General features: G+C 42.3%; 1 protein-coding gene and 1 long non-coding RNA gene across 19 annotated transcripts in view; one reads left to right on the top strand and one right to left on the bottom strand.

Moving 5' to 3' along the window:
- MECOM (MDS1 and EVI1 complex locus) overlaps nucleotides 1-26,655 on the bottom strand; it is a 495,241-nt gene that overhangs the window by 66,399 nt on the left and 402,187 nt on the right. For 14 of the 18 annotated variants that reach the window (XM_082223908.1, XM_082223897.1, XM_082223911.1 and 11 more), the window contains one exon: nucleotides 12,126-12,260. In XM_082223908.1, the coding sequence (XP_082080034.1) occupies nucleotides 12,126-12,260 (135 nt within the window). Of the gene's footprint in view, nucleotides 1-12,125; nucleotides 12,261-14,947; nucleotides 15,063-15,351; nucleotides 15,534-16,356; nucleotides 16,437-26,655 lie in introns of those variants that run through there. The other 4 variants (XM_082223899.1, XM_082223901.1, XM_082223900.1 and 1 more) reach the window with 4 other exon arrangements.
- On the top strand, nucleotides 15,009-24,690 carry LOC309533410. Its single transcript, XR_014220224.1, has 3 exons — nucleotides 15,009-15,128; nucleotides 22,572-22,614; nucleotides 24,181-24,690. It is a non-coding gene; the product is annotated as an uncharacterized lncRNA (long non-coding RNA).

Raw genomic sequence — 26,655 nt, 5'->3', positions numbered from 1 at the left:
ATAGTAACCACACCTTTCCGTTACAGCTACTGTCTCTTAAAGTGCAAGTTCTCCATTTTTATCACTTGGAGCATAGTAGTGTAATAATATTATAAGGCTTACATTCCAAAGTATAACACCTGGATGATTTGAGATTGAAAGGATGCTCAAATATTCTTCTCCATCCCCCAACTGTTGACAGAATCCAAAATTCTGTCTCAACATTTATCGCCTGCTATGATTAAAACACATCTCAACATGCTGGTATGTGTTCACTGCTTGTCCTACTCAGAGTAGACCCATTGAAATTAGTAGGCACAACTTAGGTTCCTAAATTTCAATGGGTCTACTGTGAGCAGAATTTAACTGAATACAGCCCATTTATACCTGGGTAGACCAGAGGCAGGTACAGCCAAAACTAGATTGCATTACATTCTCACAAACAGTGCTCAGTCGCATTAAAGTCAGTAATATTACAACCCTAAATCCATTTATTAGAAAAGTTACTTTAAGTAAACACTTATATGGGAACAGAACAGCAACCTTAGATGAATTTTCAAATGTTAATCACTCTACCCAACCTCCATGATCTTAAGAGTGTTGCCTTGTAAATCATGTAAATTAAAGTATCATACATCTCACCATAGTGAAGAAGGCTGTGGTCAGGTGATCTGTATGCTTTGCAGGTGTTAACTGTTAATGAGCCGTTTCAAGGTCTCTTCTGATTCTTTATCTTTAAACCAGACTTGAACCACATATCTCTTCTACTAGGAATGTCTTATGTAAAGTAGGACCCACGGCCACCCTATGGAATCCTCCCACTGCATGCTGTTCTGGGGTTTCCTCCAACCCTGTCCCTGCCCCGCCCAGCCAATTTGAGGGAGGAGAAAGACAAACAAAAAAACCATTTATCTAGCAGAAGGCCTCAGATTGGCTTCCACTAGTGGAACTATTTGGCACTTTGAGTACCATTTTCAGATTCTTGTAGAGAAGTTTAAGCTTTCAAAGTGTGTAAGGTCACAAATCGCTTTTTTAAAATTCCCCTTTTCCATTTGCGATGCAAATACAAAGCCTGGAACCAGGGGCAGGGAACCTGTGGGCCTCCAAATTTTGCTGCACTACAACTCCCATCATCCTTCACCATTGCTTATCCTAGCTGCAGCTGATGGAAATTGAATTCCAACAACACCTGGATGGCCACAAACTACCCACCTCTTGCCTAAACTGATCAGCATGTACTGTCAGATTTTTAAAAGCTGTCTCCTGATTTTTAACATGTATGAACTCACACTTCTCCCAAAGGTGCTATTTTTAGTGACACGTGAAAATTCTCAATGCATCACTAGAACTCCCTGTACTACATTGAATGGGATATGAAGGGGATGGGGGAGAGATAACAGGGCTGGCATTCCTTCTTATCCATTCAAAACGCAGAATTAATTTGAGCTGAAGGGATTGCGCCTCATATCTCCTTAGGGAGGCCCTTTTACACTTTGCAAATCATAGAGGGGAGGGAACTGCCTCAGTGCAGCGGGTGGCTAAATTGCGATTTGGTACATGCTGTCCTCCTGTCCTATCATTAAATGACAGGGAAGCAGATCTCTGTGGAAAATGGGGCCACACTCAACTCTTCCTCTTCCTGAGGTGAATGAAGGCGGCTCAGTCCACTCATCCACACAGTTCAGAGACTCCTGCAGTCTAAATGATATCATCGTAGGGCTAGGATTTCAACAGTCTGCCTGAAACAGCAAGCTAGCATGTTGACTTACAAGTCAATTGTTTTGATTTGTCTCTCCCGCTTCCCCAATCCAATGCTCCTCTGCTGCGTGTTGTGCCTATGGAATGCAAACGCTCAAATACTGATCTGAGGGGGGTTCCCACTTTCTTCCTACCTCAGACTCAGTTCTTCCTGTAACTGCAGAAATGCCGTGGGAAGGAACAGAAGAACAATGAAATGAGAGGGCTGCAACCTCAGGATACAACCTCAGACATTGGGGCATCGCAGTCAGTTAGCAGCCCATGTGAGGGCTAAACCACCTCTAGACAAACAGGCTGACTTATAGGATACCCAAGGGTAGTTGTGTAACAGCAGTAGCAGAGTGGGCAAATTCTGAAAAGACAAAACCAAAGCTCTGAATTTCTCACACACACAAAAGAAGAGAGTGGTACAGTCACCAACTACCGTATTTTTTGCACCATAACACTCACTTTTTTCCTCCTAGAAAGTAAGGGGAAATGTCTGTGCGTGTTATGGAGCGAATGTCTGCGGGTGGCGGGGGGGATCTGCTGCAGTCGTGAGCAGAGGATCCATGGTTCCCCTTCCTTCCCTCCTCCGTGGTTACAAAGCATGGATCCACATGGATCATCAGGATTTTTGCACTGGGCTACTCCAAACTCACTGTCAGATCACGTGTCTGTGGCCACAGCATGAACCACAAAAATCATATATCCACTATTTCATTTAGAATATTTTTTTCCTTGTTTTCCTCCTCTAAAAACTATGTGCGTGTTATGGTCTGGTGCGTGTTATAGAGCAAAAAATACGGTAAATGAGCTGGAAAGGCTGGACAGTAAAGAGCAGACATCAAGTCTTTGCTGTAATACAAATGAACCAATGAGGCAGCCCCCATGTCATTGCTAAGCAAATCTGGGTCTTATGAGTGCCTGGATGCAAGACTGCCTGGGAACCCCATGCGCACTGCCATTATGGAAGCAAGGTATGTATAAACGGGGGCGGGGAGCCATTTAGGGGTCTATAGAATCATAGAGTTTTGGAGTTGGAAGGGACCTTGAGGGTCATCTAATCCAATCCCCTTCAATGCAGGAATATGCAGCTGTCCCATGGGGGGGTCAAACCTGCAACCTTGGCATTATCAGCACCACTCTAACCAGGACAATTATGTGAACATTTCATTCCGCTTTCACCCTATCCTTGAGAAGGGGTGAGATTTCCTCTAAAATATTGGGGACGCAGCTATACAGCTGCAAATAAAATGTTTTAAGTGTGTTTTAAGTGCAATATACAATGTGGCACTAGATGGCGATGGTGAGCCTTATGGAAAATTCAATGTTTTTTCAGAATGGTTTTTATATGCATGTAGATTCCACCTGGGTGAAATTAGATATACATACAAAAAACATAATGTGTAATTTCTTGCATATGTCCTTTAAGAGTGGTAAAATGCAAGTTGCATGTGTAGGTGTGACTTCATGAGGGCCAGTTAATTCTTGAAAGTATAATAAGCCAACTTTGACAGGAACATCACTTGGTTACCCAAAAGAAAGGCAAGGACACAAGTGACACAGGATGGCAGCATATATGTCTGTTGCGTAAGTGACCATTTTTTGCTTGGCGTGGGAAGCCTGATTTTAAAAGCCAAAATGGATGTGTACATGCACAGTGTAGGATGTTACCATTCTTTCTAAGTCCCACGTTCAAAACGACAAGGGCAGCACCAAAATAATACTACAGAAACAAACAGCAATGAAGATCTGCACATTTGTTCTTGCAGGACATGTCTCAGAATGAAGATTTTCCTCTCAACATGGAAGTCTGTACCATATCCTGTTCCATGTCTCAAGTTTTAAGGCTCTAATTCCAAACTGTTCCTACACTGACCTTCATGGTCATCATCACTTGGGCACTTCCAAAGGTATTTGGCTAGCTGCTGTTGGAAACATGATGCTGAACTAGACCGAAAGTGGTCTGATCCGGCAACACAATTGTTCTGTTCTTAAAGAATAGCAAAGTCACACAGTAGGAATAAAGTACTCCATGTGCTCACCACAGCCCATGCAAGTTTGCTGCACCTACTTCTATGAAATGTTTCAGCTTTGTGGACATAATCAGTTTAGGTTATGTCTGCACTATGACTCATGCTATAGGAATCATAGTATGGAAACATATCCTTGTTTCTTTGCTTTTTTTAAAAAAAAAAAGCTATAACGCGGTATGGGATAGGTCTGCATCAACCTTAATCCAACAGCATCCACCCAACCTGACACAATTTCCAGTCCTGAGCATGCCATGATAAGAATTGGCCAGCCACTCATCAGTATTTATGACAATTTCAAAACCACACCATCTCTGAAACTTGGCTGCAGGCCTTTTACAAGCAGGTACAACACTCTAAAAGCACAACACAATAAAACTAGCAGGATAAAATAGTTGAAATATAAAATACTGTATATGAAAACCAGATTATAACTGCTGCACAGCAGTTTGACAAAAAATATATATTAAGCATTTCTGGGAAAGGCTGAGAGTTTCACGGTTCTCTAAAGACAAAAGATTTGCAAAGTTGTAGGATAGCCCCCAAAACCATCTCTCAGCCTTGCTTTGGGGACTTGGTGAATGGATATTATTGCCAGGGAAGTGCTTTTGATTGATTGGGGTAAAACAAAAAGGAGGAGATGGTAGATATGATCATTAAAGTATATAGAGTCCCAGCATTCAGGACTGATTGCATGACTGACCTGCTGGAATGGGGCTTGTTCTGAGATGTAATGAAAACAGCAGCATATAATATTTTGTGCTACTGAGTTTGCTGTTCTGATTTAGTAGCTTACTGTATATTTTTATAATGATTTTATCTTCTGAAGTTCTTGAATTTATACCCCACATTTCCACCACTGAATTCAGGGTGGCTTATTTTATTTTCACAACAACCCTGAGAGCTAATTATGCTGAGAAACAATGGCTGGACCCCAGCTCACTCACTATGCTTTGTGGGCAAGTGAGGGACCTGAACACAGATTCTCCAAGTCAAACTTGTAGCCATTATATCACAGTGTACGTGTTCACTAACTGCCTTGGACAATGTATCTGGGAAAAATTGTACAGACATTTTAAGTAAACCAATAAAACAACTTTAGGTCACGTCCAATTGTTTTTTGATCATCCTATCATGCTGCTGGTTCTGTAACCTTCAAAGCTTATAACATGCCCACATATGTAGAGGCCAAAATCCGATGCACACTTATTTAAGAGTACTGTATGCTCTATTCAGCACACTGAGACATTTTTCTACGTAACAATGTATAGAATGGCCCTGCACATTAACAATTTATTATTGTTATTCAGAGGGAATCCTACACTAATTCCTCTCCACTTCCTCCCCTGTGTATCGTATCTGGTGTGGCCGGCCAGCTTTTATGATGGACGATTGTTTCAGTCACCATAATATACCGTATTTTTCTGTGTATAAGACTAGGGTTTTTTTACCAAAAAAATAGGTTTAAAATTGGGGTTCGTCTTATACACGGGTAGTGCTGAGGGGTGTTTTCTTAATTTGAAGTCCCCCAAAATAGGGGGCGTCTTATACATGGAGGTGTTTTATATATGGAAAAATACAGTATATTTCACCTTCTGAAACTAGCATGCAAAAACCATGCCAGAGAATACCAGTTGTAGCTTTGTTGATTGTGGTGTAGACACCTGTCCATATGCAGTGTGGCATAGAGAACTCAATAAACAAAATGTCAAATCTTCCACCCAGTGTCAGGAAAATGGGGATACTTAACAGTAATATGTTTACACAGGACTTTATTAAATAAATTAATCAACATAATCCCACCTTGAGTAGAATTCAAGGTGAATTTTCTTATGTTCTTCTACTACCAGTTTTAAAAGAAAAACAACAACAACGAACAAAAGGAGTTGGCAGAAACCACTGAGTGAATTACAGCTTAGCATTTTCACTGTAGGCATCTTTAATCCTCTCTATTATTTCTTAAATGCTTGCAAAGATTATAAGATAATCTCCCATCAACAAATTTCTTTTCACTTAGAGAGAACGGCATGCTTGTCTGATTGTGCCTATTAAAGGCTAGCTGTCCAAGTTCTTTCATTGTGCACTGGCAAGTTTTGAAATGACTTAAGATTTCTGAAAACTTCCTTCCAATTTTAGGGCATCTCAGGACACAACAGAAGTTTAAAGCAAGAGTGGTCAATGCAAGGCCTCTGAATATAATCCATGCTGCCTCTGGAAAACATTTATTCCTCTCCCCCCTCCAAACAACAACAGTGGCTGGGTATGCCCAGCCACTCTAAGCGGCTCCCAACAGAATATTAAAAATAGAATCAAACATTAAAAACTTCCCCAAACAGAGCTGCCTTCAAATGTTTTCTAAAAGTCAGGTAGTTGTTAATTTCCTTGACATCTGATGGGAGGGCGTTCCACAGGGCAGGTGCCACTACCGAGAAGGCCCTCTGCCTGGTTCCCTGTAACCTCACTTCTCGCAGTGAGGGAACCGCCAGAAGATTCTCAGAGCTGGACCTCAGTGTCTGGGCAGAACGATGGGGGTGGAGATGCTCCTTCAGGTATACTGGGCCGAGGCTATTTAGGGCTTTAAAGGTCAGCACCAACACTTTGAATTGTGCTCGGAAACGTATTGGGAGCCAATGTAGGTCTTTCAGGATTGGTGTTATACGGTCTCGGCGGCCGCTCCCAGTCACCAGTCTAGCTGCCGCATTCTGGATTAGTTGTAGTTTCTGGATCACCTTCAAAGGTAGCCCCACGTAGAGCGCATGGCAGTAGTCCAAGCGGGAGTTAACTAGAGCATGCACCACTCTGGGGAGACAGTCTGCAGGCAGGTAGGGTCTTAGCCTGTGTACCAGATGGAGCTGGTTGACAGCTGCACTGGACACAGAATTGACCTGCGCCTCCATGGACAGCTGTGAGTCCAAAATGACTTCCAGGCTGCACACCTGGTCCTTCAGGGGCACAGTTACCCCATTCAGGACCAGGGAGTCCTCCACACCTGCTCGCCTCCTGTCCCCCAAAAACAGTACTTCTATCTTCTCAGGATTCAACCTCAATCCATTAGCCGCCATCCATCCTCCAACCGCTTCCAGACACTCACACAGGACCATCACTGCCTTTATTAGTTCTGATTTAAAAGAAAAGTAGAACTGGGTATCATCCACATACTGATGAACACCCAGCCCAAACCCCCTGGTGATCTCTCCCCAATTGGCTTGACAACAGAACATAACTTCCTCAGTTGGGGCAGTGCGAATTAATCGTGGAAAATTAGATTCAGATTTCGTCTTAATGTTGCCTACTCTTGGTCCAAATGTTTGTTTGCTTGCTAAATCACACGTAATAAATTTAACTATGTATGCAAATCAGTACAACTTCCAAATAGTTTACAGGATACATGTACTTGTGAATACATAGTGCCATTTCTACATATTATACCATAAACAGTCACTAGAAAAAGCCATTGTGGAACTGCTGGTTTCAAGGCAGTTGGGTCAGCAGACTACTGAAACCTACAACCCACTTTTTCCTGAGTAGACTTACTAAGAGCAGCAGCACTGTCCAGAGGACTGTATTCAGGCTAAACTCCCAATCCTAAACCGCAGTCAAGAACCAAGTGAAAAAATGGACTTACACACATGCCTGATCATACCCATCATGTATAAGAAAATGCCTCTAAAAGAGCAGCGCGGGCATCCAGGCATGTATGTTTAAAACTGCTTAAGTTCAAATATATGTGGATGAGGCTGAATGTAAGCAGTTGTTGGCAGACTTGAGCCATAGAATGAAGCTTATGCAAATATAAGGTTAGCTTAAATGTAACTTCAAAATTACAAAATATTAATTAAATAGGTGTTTGTGTGTGTAAGCAATGTGTTTTAAAACTATTTAAAGCAAATGCACTAGTGTTTTAAAATAATGGAAGGAACTTGATAAAAAAACATTTAATAGTTGTATTATACTTGTTTGACTGTATAATAGCCCTACCATGTTTATTCCCAGTAGAACAAAACCAGGTGTAGTAAAACATGGTCTTTGTAATACAAAGCAAGCTAAAATCCATCTACTAGTCTAATTTTGGCATGAGAACTAACGATGCATTTCATATTTTCACGATTCTCCATCATATGAAGAAATTTAGGGTTATATAAATACACACATAATACATATGTTTTTAATATCAAAAATGTTGCATGCCCCGTTACTGGATTTCAAAAAGCAGTCAATGGCCTAGTTGAAGCTTATGGAACATTCTGCTATCTTATAATAATAAAAAATGACTTCGCTATAGTTATATTTTACAGTACAATCATAAACTTGTTCTCAATTGGAATTGCTCCCTAGTATGTGCGCTTAGGATTACATACTTTCTCGGAAGTAAGTATTAATTCCCACTCACTGAATTCAGTGGGACTGACTTCCAAACAGACATGCAGAGGATCAGACTGTGAAATATCCACGAATGTAATTTAACATTTCTCTTTTCCATGAGGTTTGCTTTCAATTCTTTTAAGCTTAAACCTTTGTGTCTTTAGGATCAACATCATGCATACCCTTCCAATATGTGCTGGATAAAAACAGGTACGCTTTTCTTATGGCTGATGAAAAAAATGTAGTGATGTACTATAACACCAGTATAAGCTGTCTACTTCCATGAGGTATGGGGACTGCTCTATTTCCCTTGAGAATTCTGGAAACTGTAACATAAAGAATGTATAATTTACTACTACCTGGAAAACAGCTATTTAAACATTAAGATACCACAAATTTGTACTTTCAAACTGTCTCACACAAACCAATCTCTTCAAGGCTACAGTTCTCCAAATCTCAAAATTCAGTATATATTAATAAAGCTACTGTATCCCTTAAAATAAGAGAAAACAAACTTGTATTCAATCAGTCATGAAAACCTATGTGAAGCAGACACAAATTTGTTACAAACCAATGACTGGTAAACTGTAAGAAAGCAGGTTTAGTATGCAAAGATACATACAGACTTGTCCCAAAACACAATAAGAAACTTTTACCAATTTTGCTGAAGCTACTGTCAAGTCCAAACTGATCCCCACCCCCCGCCAAAAAATGCATTCCACTGAGAAACACGGATGACAAGATCCTATAGACAGCACACTGTAAAGAACGGTAGTACCCTGGAACGGTGGGGGACGACGACCAATAGAACAACCTATTGCACAGTATTTGGAATTCATTATTTGCAAACATCTTGAATTACATACTTTTAAGACTTATTAGACATGACAGGAGATAATAGGACAGCGCTGGGAAATTCTAGATCAACTTTATTGGGAGGGGAAAAGGAATCTATCCCCATCCAGTCTTAAAAGTCCTGTTCTACATCCAATCAAATGAAATATGAGTTGCTCTCAGCATACATGTTTTGACTGCATCCCATTATTCTTGAGCTGTTCATCTTAGTAGGGCTTATTTATATAGTTATAAGAAGGAACCCAGACCTTTTGTAAAGTTGTTCCAAAGTGATGAAATCTGACCTTAGACAAGAAAACGGGGGGGGGGGGGACAGTGGAAGAAGGGAAGCAAAGCACTTTGACAAATAAAAAAAGAAAGGCTTAAGCATAGACAACAGCAAAAAGTTGTTTTTCTTTCCCTAGGTGTTAAATGATAAAGGCTCTGCTGAGTGGCTAGATTGTAAAGGCTGGAGACCCAGCTGAAACCCTCCAGCAGTCTAGGGCTCGTGTCTGTCTTTCAGTTTATCTTGCCTTCAGCGCTATAAACGTGAATTCGACCTTGTTTCATCACACTGACAGCAACAACTTTCCCCTGTCCCAGATAAAGTACAGCATTTGCTAATGAATCTGGCAGGTAATTTGAGGTAATTAGAGGTTAACACAATTACTGCTGATCAAGTACTGCTGTCCTTGGTCTCAATAGTTAATAATATATCTCAGTCAACTGGGGTGTTCATTAGGCGATGAGTAGGACTAATTCACCAACTGGCAGGCCTTATTCCTCATGGAGAAACAGAGTGAAACAACAGATCTGGTAAATGGTTCCAATCAGCTTTTTAAGTCTTGTGTTTAGCATTGCGTGGTCATAACTATGCTTCCTAGGACCTCCTGAAAATGCAAACCAAATTCTCTCTAGTCATCTGCAAATTCTGAATGTATTCTCTCCATTTTAATGCCTTATCAGAGAGGTTTCCTTGTGGTGTGTGGGACTGCCTAGAACCCAGAGTGATGTGTATCCATACACATTATATGTAGAAAGAGCACTCTTTTTGAGAGTTTGCATCTACACACACATAATATCAATTTCACAGTTTGATCTGTCCTAGTTTACTTTTACCTCTCCCACTTTGAGGTAAAACAATGGAGAAGAGGTGGCTTGCCGCATAGAGAGCTCACTTTAAGGCTTGAGATGACATTTACCAACTTGTACCTTGACTCTAAACAGGTTTACTTTGAAGTAAAGGGACCGAGTTCCAATCATGTGTTTATGATATTAGTATTAGGTGGCCTGTGGCCCATGCTATTAAGTACTAGAATAGGTATGTGTAATTGTTGACCATGTAAAGAGATATGAATTAACTTTCAATCTATTTTTCATGTTCCTTGCGTATCTTGTGCAGTGTTCTACACAAAGGGCAAGTGGATTTTTCATTTGCAGATTTGAAGAACAATCAGTTATATAAATATATATCTGCAAACGGTGCAGGATGGTGCAAAAATAAATACCTCTCCAGTGAATTAGGAAAAGAACTTGTTGGCAGTAGTACAGGTGCCATTACCAACTGTGAAAAATGCAAACACTAAAAAGTAACAAGTTCTGTGATGTTAATTCCAAACTGTGTGCATAGGTTGGAGCAAGTGTTAGATGTTTTAAACATATTTCTGTTTAAATCTGACATATGTTTTGTTATTTTTAGAACATTATCAAGATGCAAGCCCTTAGCAATTGCCCCCTTAAATCCATTTGGATTTATTTACTAAATTCACTTTCTTTTTCCCCAGTCAAGCTTTACTATATGTAAAAATAAATTGAGCACAACACTGGCGTTTCCTTTCTGTAAGCGGCTGCACAATCTCAGGATGGATCATTTTTCTCTGCAAACCAGACTGCAACTTTCAGAATGTATATTTCATTTGCTAATGGCCTTTATTGCTTCTTTACTTGAACCATGTGGTCGGTAAGAAAAACCAATAGTGGCCAATTCTGTTTGCTCAATCTTCTATGCCTTTAATATGGAGGCTTTAAGAAGGCAGGGCTTGAAGATATCTGACCCCAATTTGGAAAAGTTTTTGCTTGTGTTATTTGTAAATATGTGAAATTCTGCAAAGGGCATAGCATAAAAACACTGAGTATATCAAGGTAAATAATTTCACTGAAAATAATTGTTTCTAATTGAAACTTTGTGTGTACTTGTGATTTTTTCTTTTCTTTTACCCTGTGATGCCAAGGCAATTAAATCAATGTTATAACCAACCTACCCGATTTAGGCTACAATCCTATGCATGCTTACCTGGGTTACTTCTCGGTAGACATTAATAGGATTGCACTGCTTTTATTGACATCAAATATTAACATAATCCATAGCCCCCTGCTCTAACCAGTTTAGTGTTTGCTTTAAAAGTCAATGGTCCTCAAATCCTCTAACTACATTAATTTTTTAAATCACATTATCGTATTTATTTTACATTTATGTACAACTTAAGCAGAGCCTGGAGAAGACGGGATGCAAAGATGAATAATACAGCATTATACTGTTTCAAAGCAAAATGTCCTTCATTATTTCATCTGGCTGCATTCCAGAAGTGCTATTTAAAGGAACAAATGTAATTAACATCCGATTCCTATACAGATTGAAATTTCTACTACTGCTGTAAATTACCAAGGAAAAAATGGGAAATGATATTATTTACTTCAGAAAGAGGGGTATAAAATGTGCAATGACTGGAAAAACATGTCTGGATATTGATAGGTAGCTGATAGAGGATATTTGAGAAGTTATTTTTACACCTTTCTTCACTGAGATTGATACAAAAGAGTATTTCACAAGTTTCAACTTGACAGCTGGGTGCCCTATTTGACCAGAAAATTTGCTAAAAATTTAAGCAACAAAGAGGAATATATCCACTTCAAATATGTTTGGGTGATATAAAGATCATGACCCATGCTTGACATAAAAAGGATAAGGATAAGTGGACAAACATTAGGGGAGACATATGCTGTTGCTGCTTTAAAAGCAACCACCATCACCTCTGTTCTGCTTTTCAATTTATGTACGCGTAAACAGCAAATAGACCACACCGTCAACAACTTTAGGTTGGCTGCTATTCTGTTTTTTTCCTCCCAAGGATATCATAAAGCTCTTAAAAGTAAGCCCAGTAAATGTTCACTACATACCTGATCACTTATTTGACATGCAACAAGGTTGGGCTGATTATAGCATCCAGCAAATCTGATATACTTCAGCCAGTTTCCTACATCTGGCTGACTGGCATCAATGCAGAATTTCACATTGTAATACTCATCCAAGATCTAGAAAGAAAAGAATACAAAACAATAAATTGATGTTGTGTTTTGTTTTGCTTATTGTTCCGAGTTGTACTAATTAAAAAGAAATCCCAGCTCTTCAAACAAACAAATAGGTTTCTTCACTAGACTTCACAAAAATGATTAGCTCAAACAAGCCAAATAATTAAAGGAGCAATCAATCTATTGTAAGAGCATTCCCCCCAACATGTTTTGTAGAATCAAAATGCTGTGGAATAATCACTATAAGAACATATTAATTAAGTGCTGCAAGCTTAAGGAACAGTCATGATTTCAATCATTTTTATGAAATGTTAACTTGTTAATCAGCAAACAGATGCAAAAATGATTAACCACATATAAGGTGTTGCCCTTTAGCATTCTGTGTTTACCATCTTTAATAAAGCCTTTTCCGTTCAAAAGTCTATACTAAATAAAGTTTAGGTTTCGAGGAATTAATTTTCTCCTAATGTTCCATTTATCCCTCTCATATGCAAACCTTGAATCACAACTCTTTAATCAAAGCAAATTGCAGGATTTGGCTAATAATAGGGCCTCTTATGCCACACCAAAGAAAATAAATGCAATAAAATGTAAACACTTGCTCGAAATGTGGCTATGTTCAGCACATGCCCCTAAATGGTTTCAGATATGTGGATAATAAACAAACTTAATGTGATTGCTGGTGGTTACTTTATAAACACCGTCCTATAAGAATAATATTATGATAACTGGCTAATTATTATACATGCAGTTTCACAAATTGCCAGCATACAGGCCTAACCTGAGGTTTCAACTGAGCAATATTTAAAGTGAAAATATACATCTTAAAACATTTCCCCTATCTTATGGCAAGCATGCTAACCAGCTGGTAGTGGAAAGTTTTTTAAAACCGAAAAAAACCCCAATACAAAGTGTGTTTGAAAATAACCGAAAGGGGGAGAAACTGCAGAGAAAGAATCTGAACACATGTTCAGATCCACAACAAACAGTTCTGGCCGCCAAACTGAACGTCCTGGTATTATTTATCATTTTAGTTAATGAAAACCTAAAGGAAGTTTCCTATCAAGGACCAAACAATCTGGTCTACCAGCTCCAAATCAGGAATTAAATGAACCCAGTGGGAAAGCTGCTTTATCTAGGTCCACCTGAAGGTTAAAGACAGAAGTTGGAGGGCACATTTCCATAGCCCTAGAGCAGTTTTAGCAAAGAGTTCAGGTAATCACCCAGAAGCAGCTTTAGATCATTAACTCCCCACAAACTTCAAGAGGACAAAACAGAGGGCACAAAGCAAGAGGTACGAAGAAAGTGCCTCTCATGTGTTTTGTTAACCAGTGAGGCACTTAAGAGCAACAAGGGTACCACCAGTTTCATTTGCTAAAAGAAAGAGGCATGCACCAAAAAAGAGAGAGAGAGATTGCCAGGGGGGAAGTCACTTCAAAGTCAATCTCACTAGGTGAACTAGGTGTTGGATTCTTTACATACGCAATGGTAAACACTCTGGTCAAAAATCTTCATTCCATAGGGAAAGAAAATGTGACTTCTGAGTCACGAAGTCTCACATACCAGAGTATGAAACTAACCTTGACCCCACTAACCTCACCTCATCACCTGAGCCTCCAATTGGGTCACCGGGAAGAAAACAAAATAAACAAAATAAAAACCAGCCCTTTCGGAGGTGGTGTGCAATTGACAAACACTTGTTTCCAAAGCAAATTCCTTATGGTGTCCTCGGTTAAAATAAATGGCACTGAGATCTGGCAGAAAGCAAAGAAGCAAACGCTTGGTTGCAAGGGCCAGTGCTCGTTGATTCGGGCCCCTTTCTGAAACTCAAGGCAGAGGAAAAATAAAAGGTTATGGGAAGAAGATGAGCCTTGCTTCCAAGCCCTTGTTTCCCTCTACACGCAAACCCTCTGACTCCTTTCTCTTCCCACAAATTTATTAAGCGATCCAACGGTTCAGATGTCCATACAAAGTTCAGAAGGTAAATTAATCAAGAGAGCTCCGGGAAATGTGGCGAGGAGAGAGGGGGGGAGGCACGTGGAGAGGAAGAAGGAAAAGCTTCCCAGCTCCACACCTAATTCCTTTATATATAATTCGTTTTCGTGTTGACTTCCTTTCAACTCCAACTGTCACCAATGAATTAATTCAGCTATTGAAGTGTAAAGTTCAAGTCCAGGGTTTTAAGTTTGTTTCTCTTTTTTCCCCTCCTTTCAGCCGTTGTGTTTGAACATTTTGGTGCACTTTCGGTAGAGACGTAAAACTTAGTGCGCTTAACATCGCTCGCTTCCCCTTCCTTGCTTGCCTCCTTCCTTACCCGATCTGATGTCAACTGAGTGATTTGCCCTTTTTTCGTGGAATATTCTAAGCTTAACTCCTGCTGGTTATTTTTAAAAGGGGGGGGGAAAAAGATATAGAACTCCTCAATCTGTCTGGAAGATTAAGTAAAGCAGAGGTATGGTTGCGACATGACTCCTCCTCAAATATCCTTAAAAGCAACACTTAAAGCCTCTTGAAAATGCAACAAACGCTCGGAGAGCCACGTACCATTTATTCTCGTTTCACATTTAATTTATTTACTTCTGAAATAACTGCAGCAACAGTGATACAACAAACCTGCAATTGCAGATGCCTGCTCTTTCCCTCTCCGCACCCCGCGACTACTACAGCAACATGGCTAAAGTAACCTTTACCTGAGGCCAACTCTTGCTTGGCAAGTATCTCGATCTGGGTCAGCTCCATCTTACCTGGGACAGCCAGACAGGCATCCCCACCACCCATCCCGTACACGCTTCTCGCACTGCCCCCCGCCCCGGAGAGAGAGGAGAGCCGCTGAGCGCGCGGGGAAGGTGGGGAGAAAGATCGCAGCTTAAGGTTTGTTTCTGTTTTCTTTGCAAGTGGAATCTGCAAAGGGGGCTGGAGAAGAAACCCAGGAAAGAGAGAGAGCGAGAGCGCGCCACCGAGGGAGGGAAGGAGCGAGGGAGGGAGAGAGAGAGCGGCGAGGGGGAAAGTGCCCGGGCCACATGGAAACACACTTTTTGTTGTTGTTGTTATGACTAGCTGGCTTGAGCGATCGTCTGGCAACGGCTCCTCTTACCTTGGCCCAGCTCAGATCACTAGGTCCGCTGCTTCCCAAAACCCCTTCCTTTCAGTGGGAGAGGGAAAAAAAAAAAAGGAGGGCGGCGTATTGCAAAATAATAATGAAATAATAACAGCAGAGGCAATCAATCCTTCAGGCAGCTGCCAGCAACATCTCAAGAGGAGATCCGCCCCCCCCTGACTTCGCTTGCACGCGCGCACCCCCCCACACGCCCTTTCGCCGCCGCCGCTCTCCAAAGAAGAGTGTCGCCTCTGCAACCCGGTGGAGTCCCGCAGGCGCAGCTTCCTGACTTGCCTCCTGCAGCGTCCGATTTCCTTCTCCGGCGTTTGGGGGGGGGTGGATCGGGGGGGGGGGTAGGAGAAAACTTTCCCCCCTCTCTCCTCGCCTGGAAACTTCTCCGGGTCCTTGAGGGGGCGCGGCGGTGGCGGCGGGGGTCGTTATTGCGGGGTAGGGTGTGTGTGTATGTGTGCGCGATATTCAATGAGAAAGTGGTGAGGAAGGGAGCTGGTGGCGGGGCTTGGAAGCGGCGGGGATGCGGCGGCGGGGCGAGGGGGGCAGGAGACGCGCGCCGATTGCTTTAATTGTCCCCATTGATTCGGAGCCCGGCGTGTTAATTTCTTCCCATCGCCTCGCTTGCCCTCCGGCTGCTCGGGGGTTGCAGGGCGTGTGTGAGTGTGTGTGTTGCGTCAAGAAAGTTATTGGGGGGGGGAGGCGGAGGGAAGAGAGGGAGGGAGAGAAAGAGCGAGAAAATAACTTCCTTTTCACTTCTCTGCCGCTTGATCACAAGGGAGGAGAGAAAAGGGCTTGAGCGAGTGTGTGTGTGTAAGAGGGGGGGGGCAAGAAGGGGGGAAGAGCGAGGTTTTCCCTCCCTACACCGCACACCTCTTCAGACCCAAGAGCTTCTTTTCCAATCGCAGACTCTCTTTGGAAAGGATCCCCCCGCGCGCTTAAAAAATAATATATATATATATATATATATATATATATATATTTAAAAACTACCTCCCCAGATCCCTTCTTGCAACCCTCAGCCGACAGGCGGTTCTCTTTCATGAGCTGTCTCTTTAATGAGAGAAGGCGCTCTCTCCGGCCAGTGAGGGAAGGGGGGGAGAGAGAGGAGAGGAGAGGTATCTCCCCCCCCCCCACCTCTTCGGCGATCGGAAGCCAGACAGAGGCTCCTCTTTCAGTAAATTTTTAAAGTGACAGCAGCCTCCTCTGGCGAGAGAGGTCACAAGAAGGTCGCCCAGACAGAAGTCCTAGGCAGGCAGACTGATTACGGATGCGCCCGTCCCCTTTAAACATGTCAGTTTCATCCATGTAATCACCGGCCAATGGGGAGATCTTGGACGGAAGGAGCCCCCCCCCCCGTTACTCCTCTCCACCCTCCTTTTTCTTTCGCAGGGAAGGGGGTAAGGGGGGAAAGAAACCCCATCGCCACCTCATTTTTTGTTTCTGGTGTATTCAGAGAAAGTGCAACTCCCTTAACGCGCCGCTTTCTCTGGGAATGTTTATTTAGGGAGAGTTTTACACAAATCAGCAGCTCTCTCGCTCTTTTGCAAATTAGTATCGGTAGCAACAACGAAAGGAGTTGAAGTTCAGTATTTTAATAAGTGGGCTTGTTTGTTTACTTAGAAAAGCGAAAACTGGTTGGTCCAATGGCTCTAAGGGTGTGATTGATCTACAAAGAGATATATAAATTCATCCCCACCTCCCCTAAGCAGAAGAGAGGTTAATAAAATTTTACATTTGCAACCTTTACGCAGTCCTCAACAAACGGCTTTCCCCCATCTCACAACCGTTTTCTGTGCTTCGCAAGACACTTTACTAGGGAGAAATTAGTAGTGTGGCTGGAGTTATCAGCCTTCTAATTTTGAGACTTCGTTAGTAGATTTCTGGTACAAGTTTCTAAACAGCTCTGAAGCTAAAAGCTTTATCCCATGAAAACCTAGAAAACAAATTTGTATTTTGGCTCCTCTTGAGACTTTCCTACATATCACATCACGACCATGGTAATTGTAAATATACGTTTTGGGGGGGTTGGGGAATGTAGCACGTAAACAGTATCAAGTACAGCGTCCATTGTTTTTAAACAAAATTGGCGAATGAAAGGGCGAGCTAGTTAGCTGCAGGATTAATAATTTTCTCTCTCCCTCTGATATTGTCTTGGCTCCTGTATTTGAAACATACTGGGACAGCAAAGCGGTTTAAGCAGAGCAAAGTCGCGGTCCCAAGTCAGCAGATTCTCAGCGAGTTCAACTTCAGCTCCGGGTTTGATGCAGATTCAGAAGCATTGCGATGAGCAGGAGCCGCGATGCGCGTCTGCCACATACACACGTACATAAACGCGCAAGACGGAGCCTGATTAATGAAGGGGGGAGCAGGCGCGGCTCACAGGGGTGTGTGGCGCTTGGATACACAGCTAACGTCTCGTAAATGCGAACATGTACAAACATCGGGGAGGAAACCCCGCACTTCGCCTCCCGGTGCCACTCAACTTTTCTTTTCTTTTTTTAAGTGCAAATCAAATTCTCACTTTATAGATTAGGAGAGGGGAGGGCGGGGCCATCGGGGGCCGGAGGAGAAAGTGACAAAAGATGATGATTAATTCGTCTCCGAGGCCTGTTATCTGTGACATTGAACTGTTATTTCAGATAATGGCTATTGTTCCAGGAAGGGGGGGGGGGGAGAAAACCCTCCCGCCCAGCAGTTGGGCAAAACCAAACGCTTTGTAAATAACATCTTCTCACAGAAGATACGTCCCAAGGTTCTTTGACGGGAAGGTTAAGTTCGGGAGTCTCCCCAGGTCCCGATTTTGCTGTCCTTATTGATTTCCTGCCTTCGCGCAATTTGGTGCCATTCTTGGTGCCGCCTCCATTCTCTTTCCTTCCTTTTTTTCCCTTCCTTTTTTTTCAAATTTAGCCATAAATTGGAGCGGCTCGAGCTATGAGCTGTTCTATTTTCTTCCTGTCAGGATGAGGGATTTGTTTTATGATGCATTGTGTATTAAATACAAGTAATCTGGGAAACTGATTGCTCGAGCCCACATAGGCCTGATCACAGGTCCTGATAGGAGGACGCTTCCTTTCCAACGCCACCGATCCCACGCAGCGCGCACCTTCCTTCTCCCTTGGAACAAACGAGCTGCGAAAAGGATGAAACGTCGGGGAATAAAACACGCGGGGGGGGCAGGGGAGGGTTAGAAACAGGCTCTGGCTAAATCATGATTTCATAGAAAGGATGGACGTTTTATACACATACCCACACAGCCCCAATGTATTTCTTTGCCCTGGTTTGGAAAGAGGAAAACAGGGAACTTGCGGCTCCTGGCCAGTAGATGGCGTCGCGCGCTGGCGTTAAAGCAACACGAAGCCGCGTCGGGCTCGTGGCTTGCAGGTACTTTTCATCCAGGCGCTGGAGCCAAGGCGGTGGCTGGCTGCTGCTGAGAGTGGAAGGTATCGGCTGAGTGCTGCTCCCCAAGGGTGCAATCGAGAGCCACTCAAAGCAATGGGAGCTCTGCCACTGCTTTCAGTAGGATGCAGATTCCACCCCAAAGGAACTTCGCAAGGTACTTGGCCTTCTTTCATTTCTGCCCCATCCTTCCTCCGCAGCGGCATTTTAGCCCCACGGTTAGCCCTTGCAAGGCGCGTTAAGCTGATATTATTATCATGCCAAGGAAGGAAGGACCAGGGTTATTGCATTTCTCCTTGGGAGACTCTCCTCCTTCACCTTCTCCGATATAGTGCATTTTAGTTGTGCAGTTCACCTAAGATATATTCACAGAATGGAAGAGTTGGAAGGGACCCCAGGGTCATCTAGTCTGACCCCCTGCAATGCAGGAATCTCAACTAAATCATACATGGTGGGTGGCCCTCCAACCTCTGCTTACAAACCTCCAAGGTAGGAGCACCCACCACATCCCCCAGTGTGAATGTGGCAAATACAACCACCATACAGCTTGGGGGAGCTGTGATGTCAGGAGGACTTACTTCTAGATAAATATATGCAGCCATTTAGCCATTGTGGCCTTTTGCAGCGATACTGTAACCAAGTTTATACAAAATAAGTCCCATTGATTGGGGCCTACTTCCAAGTAAAGTAAATATATTCAGGATTTTAGCCTCCAGCATTTTCACATGAGGCTTAATGTGTCCATACCTGATAGATTTATAATAAGAATGTAAGGTAAAGGTAAAAGGTAAAGGACCCCTGGACGGTTAAGTCCAGTCAGAGGTGACTATGGGTTGCGGCACTCATCTCACTTCAGGCCGAGGGAGCCGGCATTTGTCCAGAGACAGCTTTCTGGGTCATGTGGCCAGCATGACTAAACTGCTTCTGGTGCAACAGAACACTGTGACAGAAGCCAGAGAGCACAGAAATGCCGTTTACCTTCCCGCAGTAGTGATACCTACTTATGTACTTGCCCTGGTGTGCTTTTGAACTGCTAAGTTGGCAGAAGCTGGGACAGAGCAACGGGAACTCACCCCGTTGCTGAAAGGGAAGTGGCTTGATGACTAGGGAGCGAATGGCTACTCTAGAGTGTCATGGCATAAGGAACACCGGCAGGAAAGGGAGAAAGAGACAGTGATGACCAAAGGGGCTCAATAGCAGACCAGTTTGGGCAGAACACATAGTAAGGGAGCCATGTAGAAGAAATATAGTTGGGCTGAGGTGGAGAGAGCTCTAAAAATCAGCCCAGTGTAAAGGCTATAGAACAATGTGATTGTAACAACAGAATAACACAGTGAGTTTAGCAGAAGTGTTTTAAATCAGCTGGAAGAATTTGAAGTGTCTGAACCAGTGATTTCCCTCCTAGAAAAATAGGTGCCAGTACTCACCATGTAGTTGTTACAGTACGTGTCGCACTTTTTAACAACAACTAAAGAGAAGTGCTGATACTGTGTACCCTTGAGTACCCCCTAAAAAAGAGCACTGGTCTGAACACTATCAATGGTTAGTGTGCAGAACCTTATTCTATTTTTGCTGGGCTGTGGCTACACCGACAGAAAAAAAGCACATACCAGTTTGACATCCAGTGCATGGATGTGTACAACCAGCATGTTACATCTATCAGGACAGTGCACAGAAAACTGCACAACAGAGAAGTTTATACCAAATAGAAGCCCATCACAATGGGTGGTAGTTACTGTCCTGCGGTTCTCAGAATTGAGTTAGCCCTGGATTGGCCTGCCAAAGTGCGCCCCCCCCCCCATTTCCTGCTGTGCAAGAGTGGTGGCAATAATGAGTGGTGCTGTCAGGGCAGGACTTTGGGGCAGAAGTTCAGAAGCGCACTCGGCAGAACGATCAGGAGGACCTTCAAATGCAGCAGGTGTCGCTTAACACATTTTTAAGTAAGTGATGTAATGCCCATGACCACCCTCCACAGCAATTAGCTAAATCCACTAGCAATGAAGGGTGCAGGAAGAGCCTTACAATGCTAACAGCATAAATTCTATGGAGGTTCACTCAGAAGGAAGTCCCATTGTGTTCAGCGGGGCTTATTCCCAACCATGTTTCCATAGGATTTATGCCTTAATACACATTAGCGCATAGTTAAGAACTTTACAACTGTCACAAAAGAAGGAACAACACAAATGCTACTGCTTTATTATTAATTGCATGTGGATCCCAGCCTTCCTCCAAAGATCACTGGATGGAACATGGAGGTTTTATCCTTTTTAATCATACGTGGATACATAATTTTATTGGCATGTCGCCTTTCCACAGTTCAAACCATGCTCAAGGCAGCTTACAAGCATTGCATACATACTGATTCTAACACTGCAGCCCTTGCCCTCTTTGTAGCAGCTTTAACATGTGATTCAGCATGCTCACACAGACCATCTCCCCTCCAATGCCAACTATGCCACTCCAAACCTTATTGCATATTGTAAGTTTCCCGCCTATACCGATAATGTCGATAATGGATTCTGCACTTGGCCTCACTCCTGGGTGCAACTGGTAGCAGCAGTGGCATGGCAGAAACCATGAGGCATGAGCACCTGGCAATATATGAATTATTCCTTAACAGCAGGTAAGAGAATGAGCAGTTTGAACTAAGCAATTCAATCTGCAAAACTCACTTCAGCTATGAACCATCAAGTGCTATAGGCAAACCACTCCCATGTAACCTAAGCCCTCTTCTGTATGTATTCGCACTGGTCTGCCTTAGAGGAAAGAAATTCACAAATCACCTTGGCTCTCCATGCTATGAAATGTTTTACATCAAAGATGTGTTGGTGACATAGCTATTAAAGATCTATAAAAGATTCATTGTTCAGATGTTATCTGAATACTATATTTTCTCACATTTATCCTTTGTTATCATTATCTCTCCTTTCCCTCCCTTTGTTATTCCCTTAACCGTATCCCAGAGGATACAATTATTGTATCCCAGAGGAGAAATGACCGCTGGGAGGAACGCAGAGAGAATAAATGTCATGGTATACCTGCAGCAGCAAAACTGGACACCCTCATCTGCCCCACCTACATCTCTCTCCCATATCAGTCTCATAGTTTGCATGATATCTAACATTTATATTATGATTCAGATAGCTCAAAATGCTCTATACATGTTATAATAACAACAACAATTTATTACTTGTACCCTGCCCATCTGACTGGGTTGCCCCAGCCACTCAGGGCGGCTTCCAAGAGAGTATAAAAGAACATAACAAAACATCAGGTTTTAAAAGCTTCCTGATACAGGGCTGCCTTCAGATATCTCCGGGAAGTCATATAATTGTCTAACTCTTTGACACCTGATGGCATTCCACGGGGGGGGGGGGGGTGCCACTACTGAGAAGGCCCTCTGCCTGGTTCCCTCTAACTGCACTCCTCACAGTGAGGGGGCCACTTGAAGGCCCTTGGAACTGGACCTCAGTGTCCGGGCCGAACGATGGGGGTGGAGACACTCCTTCAGGGCCAAAGCCTTGTTCTTACACTAAACCCCTAAGTAAATAGGTCAGTATTATTATTCCTGTATTGTAGGCTGAGCAGTCGTGGTAAGTTCATGGCAGAGGCAAGAGACAAACTGTAGGCAGCTTTATTTGGGGAAACTCAGTGGGGTATAAAAAAATTATTATTATTATTATTATTATTATTATTATTATTATTATTATTATTATTATTATTATCTGTAGCATTACAATTACAATTGCAATACATGATTATAGGTGAAGAGAGGGCAGCTTGTTCCTAATGCAATTTCTTTTCCTTAGTGGTCAAAAGGAACACTTGGGAGAGAGCTTCCCTCATTTTCAGGTAAGTACATTTGCAAGTAACTTGAAGCATGGGATGCTTCCCAGGAAAAAGAGCTCATTTTTTCAGAGTATGTTCCATGTTGCTCAGTTTCCTCACTGCTTGAAAAAGATCCAAATGCATCCTTGGATTTGTCTTTATCAGACACCTCTGTGATGTGTTCAGAGTTCCAAATTTTCCCAGAAAAGCCACTGGCTGTACATCCCAGTTTTTTTGTTTTTTTTAGCAATTGTTTATTTTAAATAAGCCTCTGTAATAGTAGTGGCAGTAAGGCATAAGTACTGCAGTCTGCTAGCTATTCCCACCAGAATGTAAACTGATGCCTCTTTTAAGCCTTTAAACTTCATGGCTGTCCCCGAAGTAAAAGTTCCTCTAATGGAGACCCTATGGGTATGGCGCATTCCAGCACATCATTAAAGCAAAAAGAAAAGCAGCCCAGGCAAAGCCAGATGAAATAACTGCACTGTCCACTTTTAATAGGCTTCCTGGGGAGGACAGCCGCTCTGCAAGCGGACAGCGCTGAAAGGGGAAGGGGGGGCTGGAATTCAGACAAGTAGCTGGTAGCAGAGTTATTTCTTCTTTAAATACCATAGTCGTTGGATAACAAGCTCACCTTAAAATCTCACCACTATCTTTTCAGTAAAGCTAGATTTCAAGTTGGAAAGAAAGGAAAGCAGCTCACTGGTTTGTGCGCTAATTCACTTTAAAAGTTAGTAGCAGACCCTTTCTGAAACCAGTGCCCAGATAAGATTTTAGCAAACTTGTCCTTATATTAACTAAGAAAAATGCAAACCTAGTTTTAGATGAGGCAACCCCCTGCCAATAAGATGCCTAAGAAGGAGTGCAAAAACCTGCATTTGTCCAATTCATATTTAGACATATTTATATATCCCATCCATTCTTTTTAATGAACTCCCTCCTAACAAAACCTTAGCGGCTTCTTTTTCCATACAGCCCCAAAGACAGAGAGAGAGAAGAGAGGAAATTAAAGGGGTCTTTCTTTCTTTCTTTCTTTCTTTCTTTCTTTCTTCCTGAATAAAAAATCTCCCTTGGTCTGGAAATGGGCCCAACTGAAAGCATGTTAATCTCCACCTCAGTAATTTGGTTCTTCTGGAGAAGACAGAAGCCCCTGCTGCTGTGCCCTGCACTTCATAAATCACATCTTTATGTGGACAAGGTCAGGGCACCTAACAGCTCAGACATGGGCCCTTTGCAGTGGCTCGAAGGGCTCCGGCATGTTTATTCTCTCGCTCAGATCTCCGAGGAGTAATCCAGCACGCTTCTAATTACTTTTGATTATTTTCATTTGCAAGGGTCAGTCTGGGCTCTGCCAGGACCGCTGGAGGCCTGATTTTCTACAACATCTTTTTTGGGACAGTGGTGTAGGCTTTCAAAATTAGCACCCCATTATTGTCCAGGAATCCAACATGCTAGAAACGGTCAGATCTCACTCTAGCCCTCGATGCTCTGTTAGCAACCAGCTTGTTCCCCTGACTTAATTAAACTTTGAAACAGAAACAACCGCAAGATTTGGTACTCATTTGAGATTTTTATCCGTTTACATTTTAGGCAGCACATTTGGAGTATGGTCCTGCACAACAACCAAAGGCAAATCACTGTTTTTCATTTACGTATTTATTTAGGAGATGGCAATATTTTTGCTTTGCTTTTGACTGTAGGCAACATTAGCCTGACAGCCACAAAAAGCCATTATTGAAAAACCAAAGTGAAACAATAGCTATCCAGGAAAGAGCTGGCAATATCTATCTGGTGTGTGAGTTTGTGTGTGTACATGTTTGTCTTGAAAACATAGTTGGAGTGTCATGTGGATGGCAGGCACCGAGCATTAGTTTGAATGGCATTATTTCAGACTTCTTAAAGCAGTAATCTTCGAACAGCTCCTTTGGACCCAACCTATTAAGGACTCAATCTTTCTTTAAAATCATTGTTCTCTTTTGCTCTTTCCTGGGTGTGACACTCTTAATGCTTAAACACTAATCAGCCGAGTATGATAGTCAAATAATCTACATATTGTTTTCATAGTTATCCTAGAAACACAAGCGAGTACATAGGATTTATATGATGGTATTCTTTCTTGACAGGCGTCCAACAGAGTTACTCTGATGGCTGCAGATGCATGTGTTCCAGTTCAAGAAACATTAAACAACCATCCCAATTAAGAGAGAGAGAGAGAGAGAGAGAGAGAGAGAGAGAGAGAGAGAGAGAAAGAAAGAAAGAAAGAAAGAAAGAAAGAAAGAAAGAAAGAAAGAAAGAAAGAAAACCCAATCTTGAATTATGAAGATTAGTGGCAGCTATAAAAAAATACTTAACTCCTTGCAATCAATATTCCTTTCTATATGTAAAATGAAAGTGACTCTTCCAAAACATGATGTTTACCTGAAAACTATGGCCAAGTTCCAAAGAATCACACAACTAGTTGTAGCACCTAACACTTTGGGTTTCTGCATTTCAAACAGATGGAGATTCCCCCAGGTCACCTAGCAAATCTATTTTGAAACTCTGAGAACTTTCCAAAACAGTTTGAGATGTAGAATAACAGTCCTCTGTGAGAAGAGGGGAAAGGCAAGTATGGTACAGGATATGTCCAAACACTTTAGCACGCCCAAAGCAAGTGCAGATCCCAGCCCTTACAAAGAATATCCTGGTAAACAGTAAGTGGAGGTCTATTTACAAGGATGCATGAGAAATTCAGTCTTTGCAAATTCCAACACAAACTGACCTGAACCACACCTCATAGACTAATGTGCAGACAGGAACATGGATTTCAATGGCACTTATACTTCCCAAGTTCCAGTGCAGTTTGTTGGCTCAGAATATGTGTAAATTGCGTATACTGAGAGAATTTTTTAAATAAAAAAAACAGATTTAAATTGTTATTTAAATGTTTGTTTGCTTTTAATCACAGAGTAATGCAGAAACAGGACAGATTAAATGCTAAACGAATATGATGCAGATCAGAAATAGATTGTTTTGCTTATTCCTAGCTCTTCCATACAATCCTGTGCAACAAAGAACTGAGTGGACCAGGGCTCAACCACCCAGTCTAACAAGTACTACCTTTGATGGGGAATTGCTGTTGAATTATTATTATTATTATTATTATTATTATTATTATTACCCCGCCCTCCCCAGCCAAGACAGGGCTCAAGGCAGCTAACTCCAAATATAAAATAATTGATTGAAATATAGCTTAAAAACAAGATTAAAATACAACATTAAAACATTAAAATGCAACCTCATTTCAGTGGAAACTCAACCAAAAACTTTTGGGGGGATAAAAACGTCTTCACCAAGGCTAACTATCCAGACTGGTCCTACATGGGCCAGAAAAAAGCCAGGGAAGTCCCCAAATAGGAGTTCCAACACAGAAGGAGAAAACTGCTACCAGTGATTTCTGTCCCCAACAAGCAGTATTATTAGACTTCCCGTCTAGTGGCTAAGGCTAAGTGGCACCTACTGGATGATTCCCTAACATGTGGCACAAGATGGAGGCCTGACTTTCTACACCACCTCCGCAACACCATTAAAAAATTTCTAGGCTCTTAATTATTTTCTTACCTTAAAAAAACAACAGCTAAGGGTTCATCTATAACTACATATAGAAGTAATGTAGTCTCCCTCAGTGATGCTGTGCTGCACATAGGAAAGCCATAGAATCTTGGAAGGGAAATTCATAGAATCAGAGAATCTTGGAAGGGACCCAAGGGTCATCTAGTCCAACCCCCCCTGCAATGCCGCAATCTCAGCTAAAGCATCCATGACAGATGGCCATCAAACCTCTGCTTCAAAACCTCCAAAGAAGGAGAGTCCACCACGTCTCATGGGAGTCTGTTTCACTGCCAAACAGCTCTTATTGGCAGAAAGTTTTTCTGAATTTTCAGTCGTAATCTCCTAGTGGGTAGCTGCTACCAAAGAAGTATAGTGAACTCCTTGTTGCATTATTACATAACAACCATCTAAAGCGTATGTCTGTGAATTGAGCCAATGCCCAAGGAGAATTTGAACTTGGGTCTCCCAGCTCTT

This window comes from Podarcis vaucheri, assembly GCF_965113315.1.
Source record: "Podarcis vaucheri genome assembly, chromosome: 5".
NCBI classification, from domain to species: domain Eukaryota; kingdom Metazoa; phylum Chordata; class Lepidosauria; order Squamata; family Lacertidae; genus Podarcis; species Podarcis vaucheri.
Note: the sequence above shows the minus strand (reverse complement) of the source record. Positions and strands in the feature narration are given on the sequence as shown.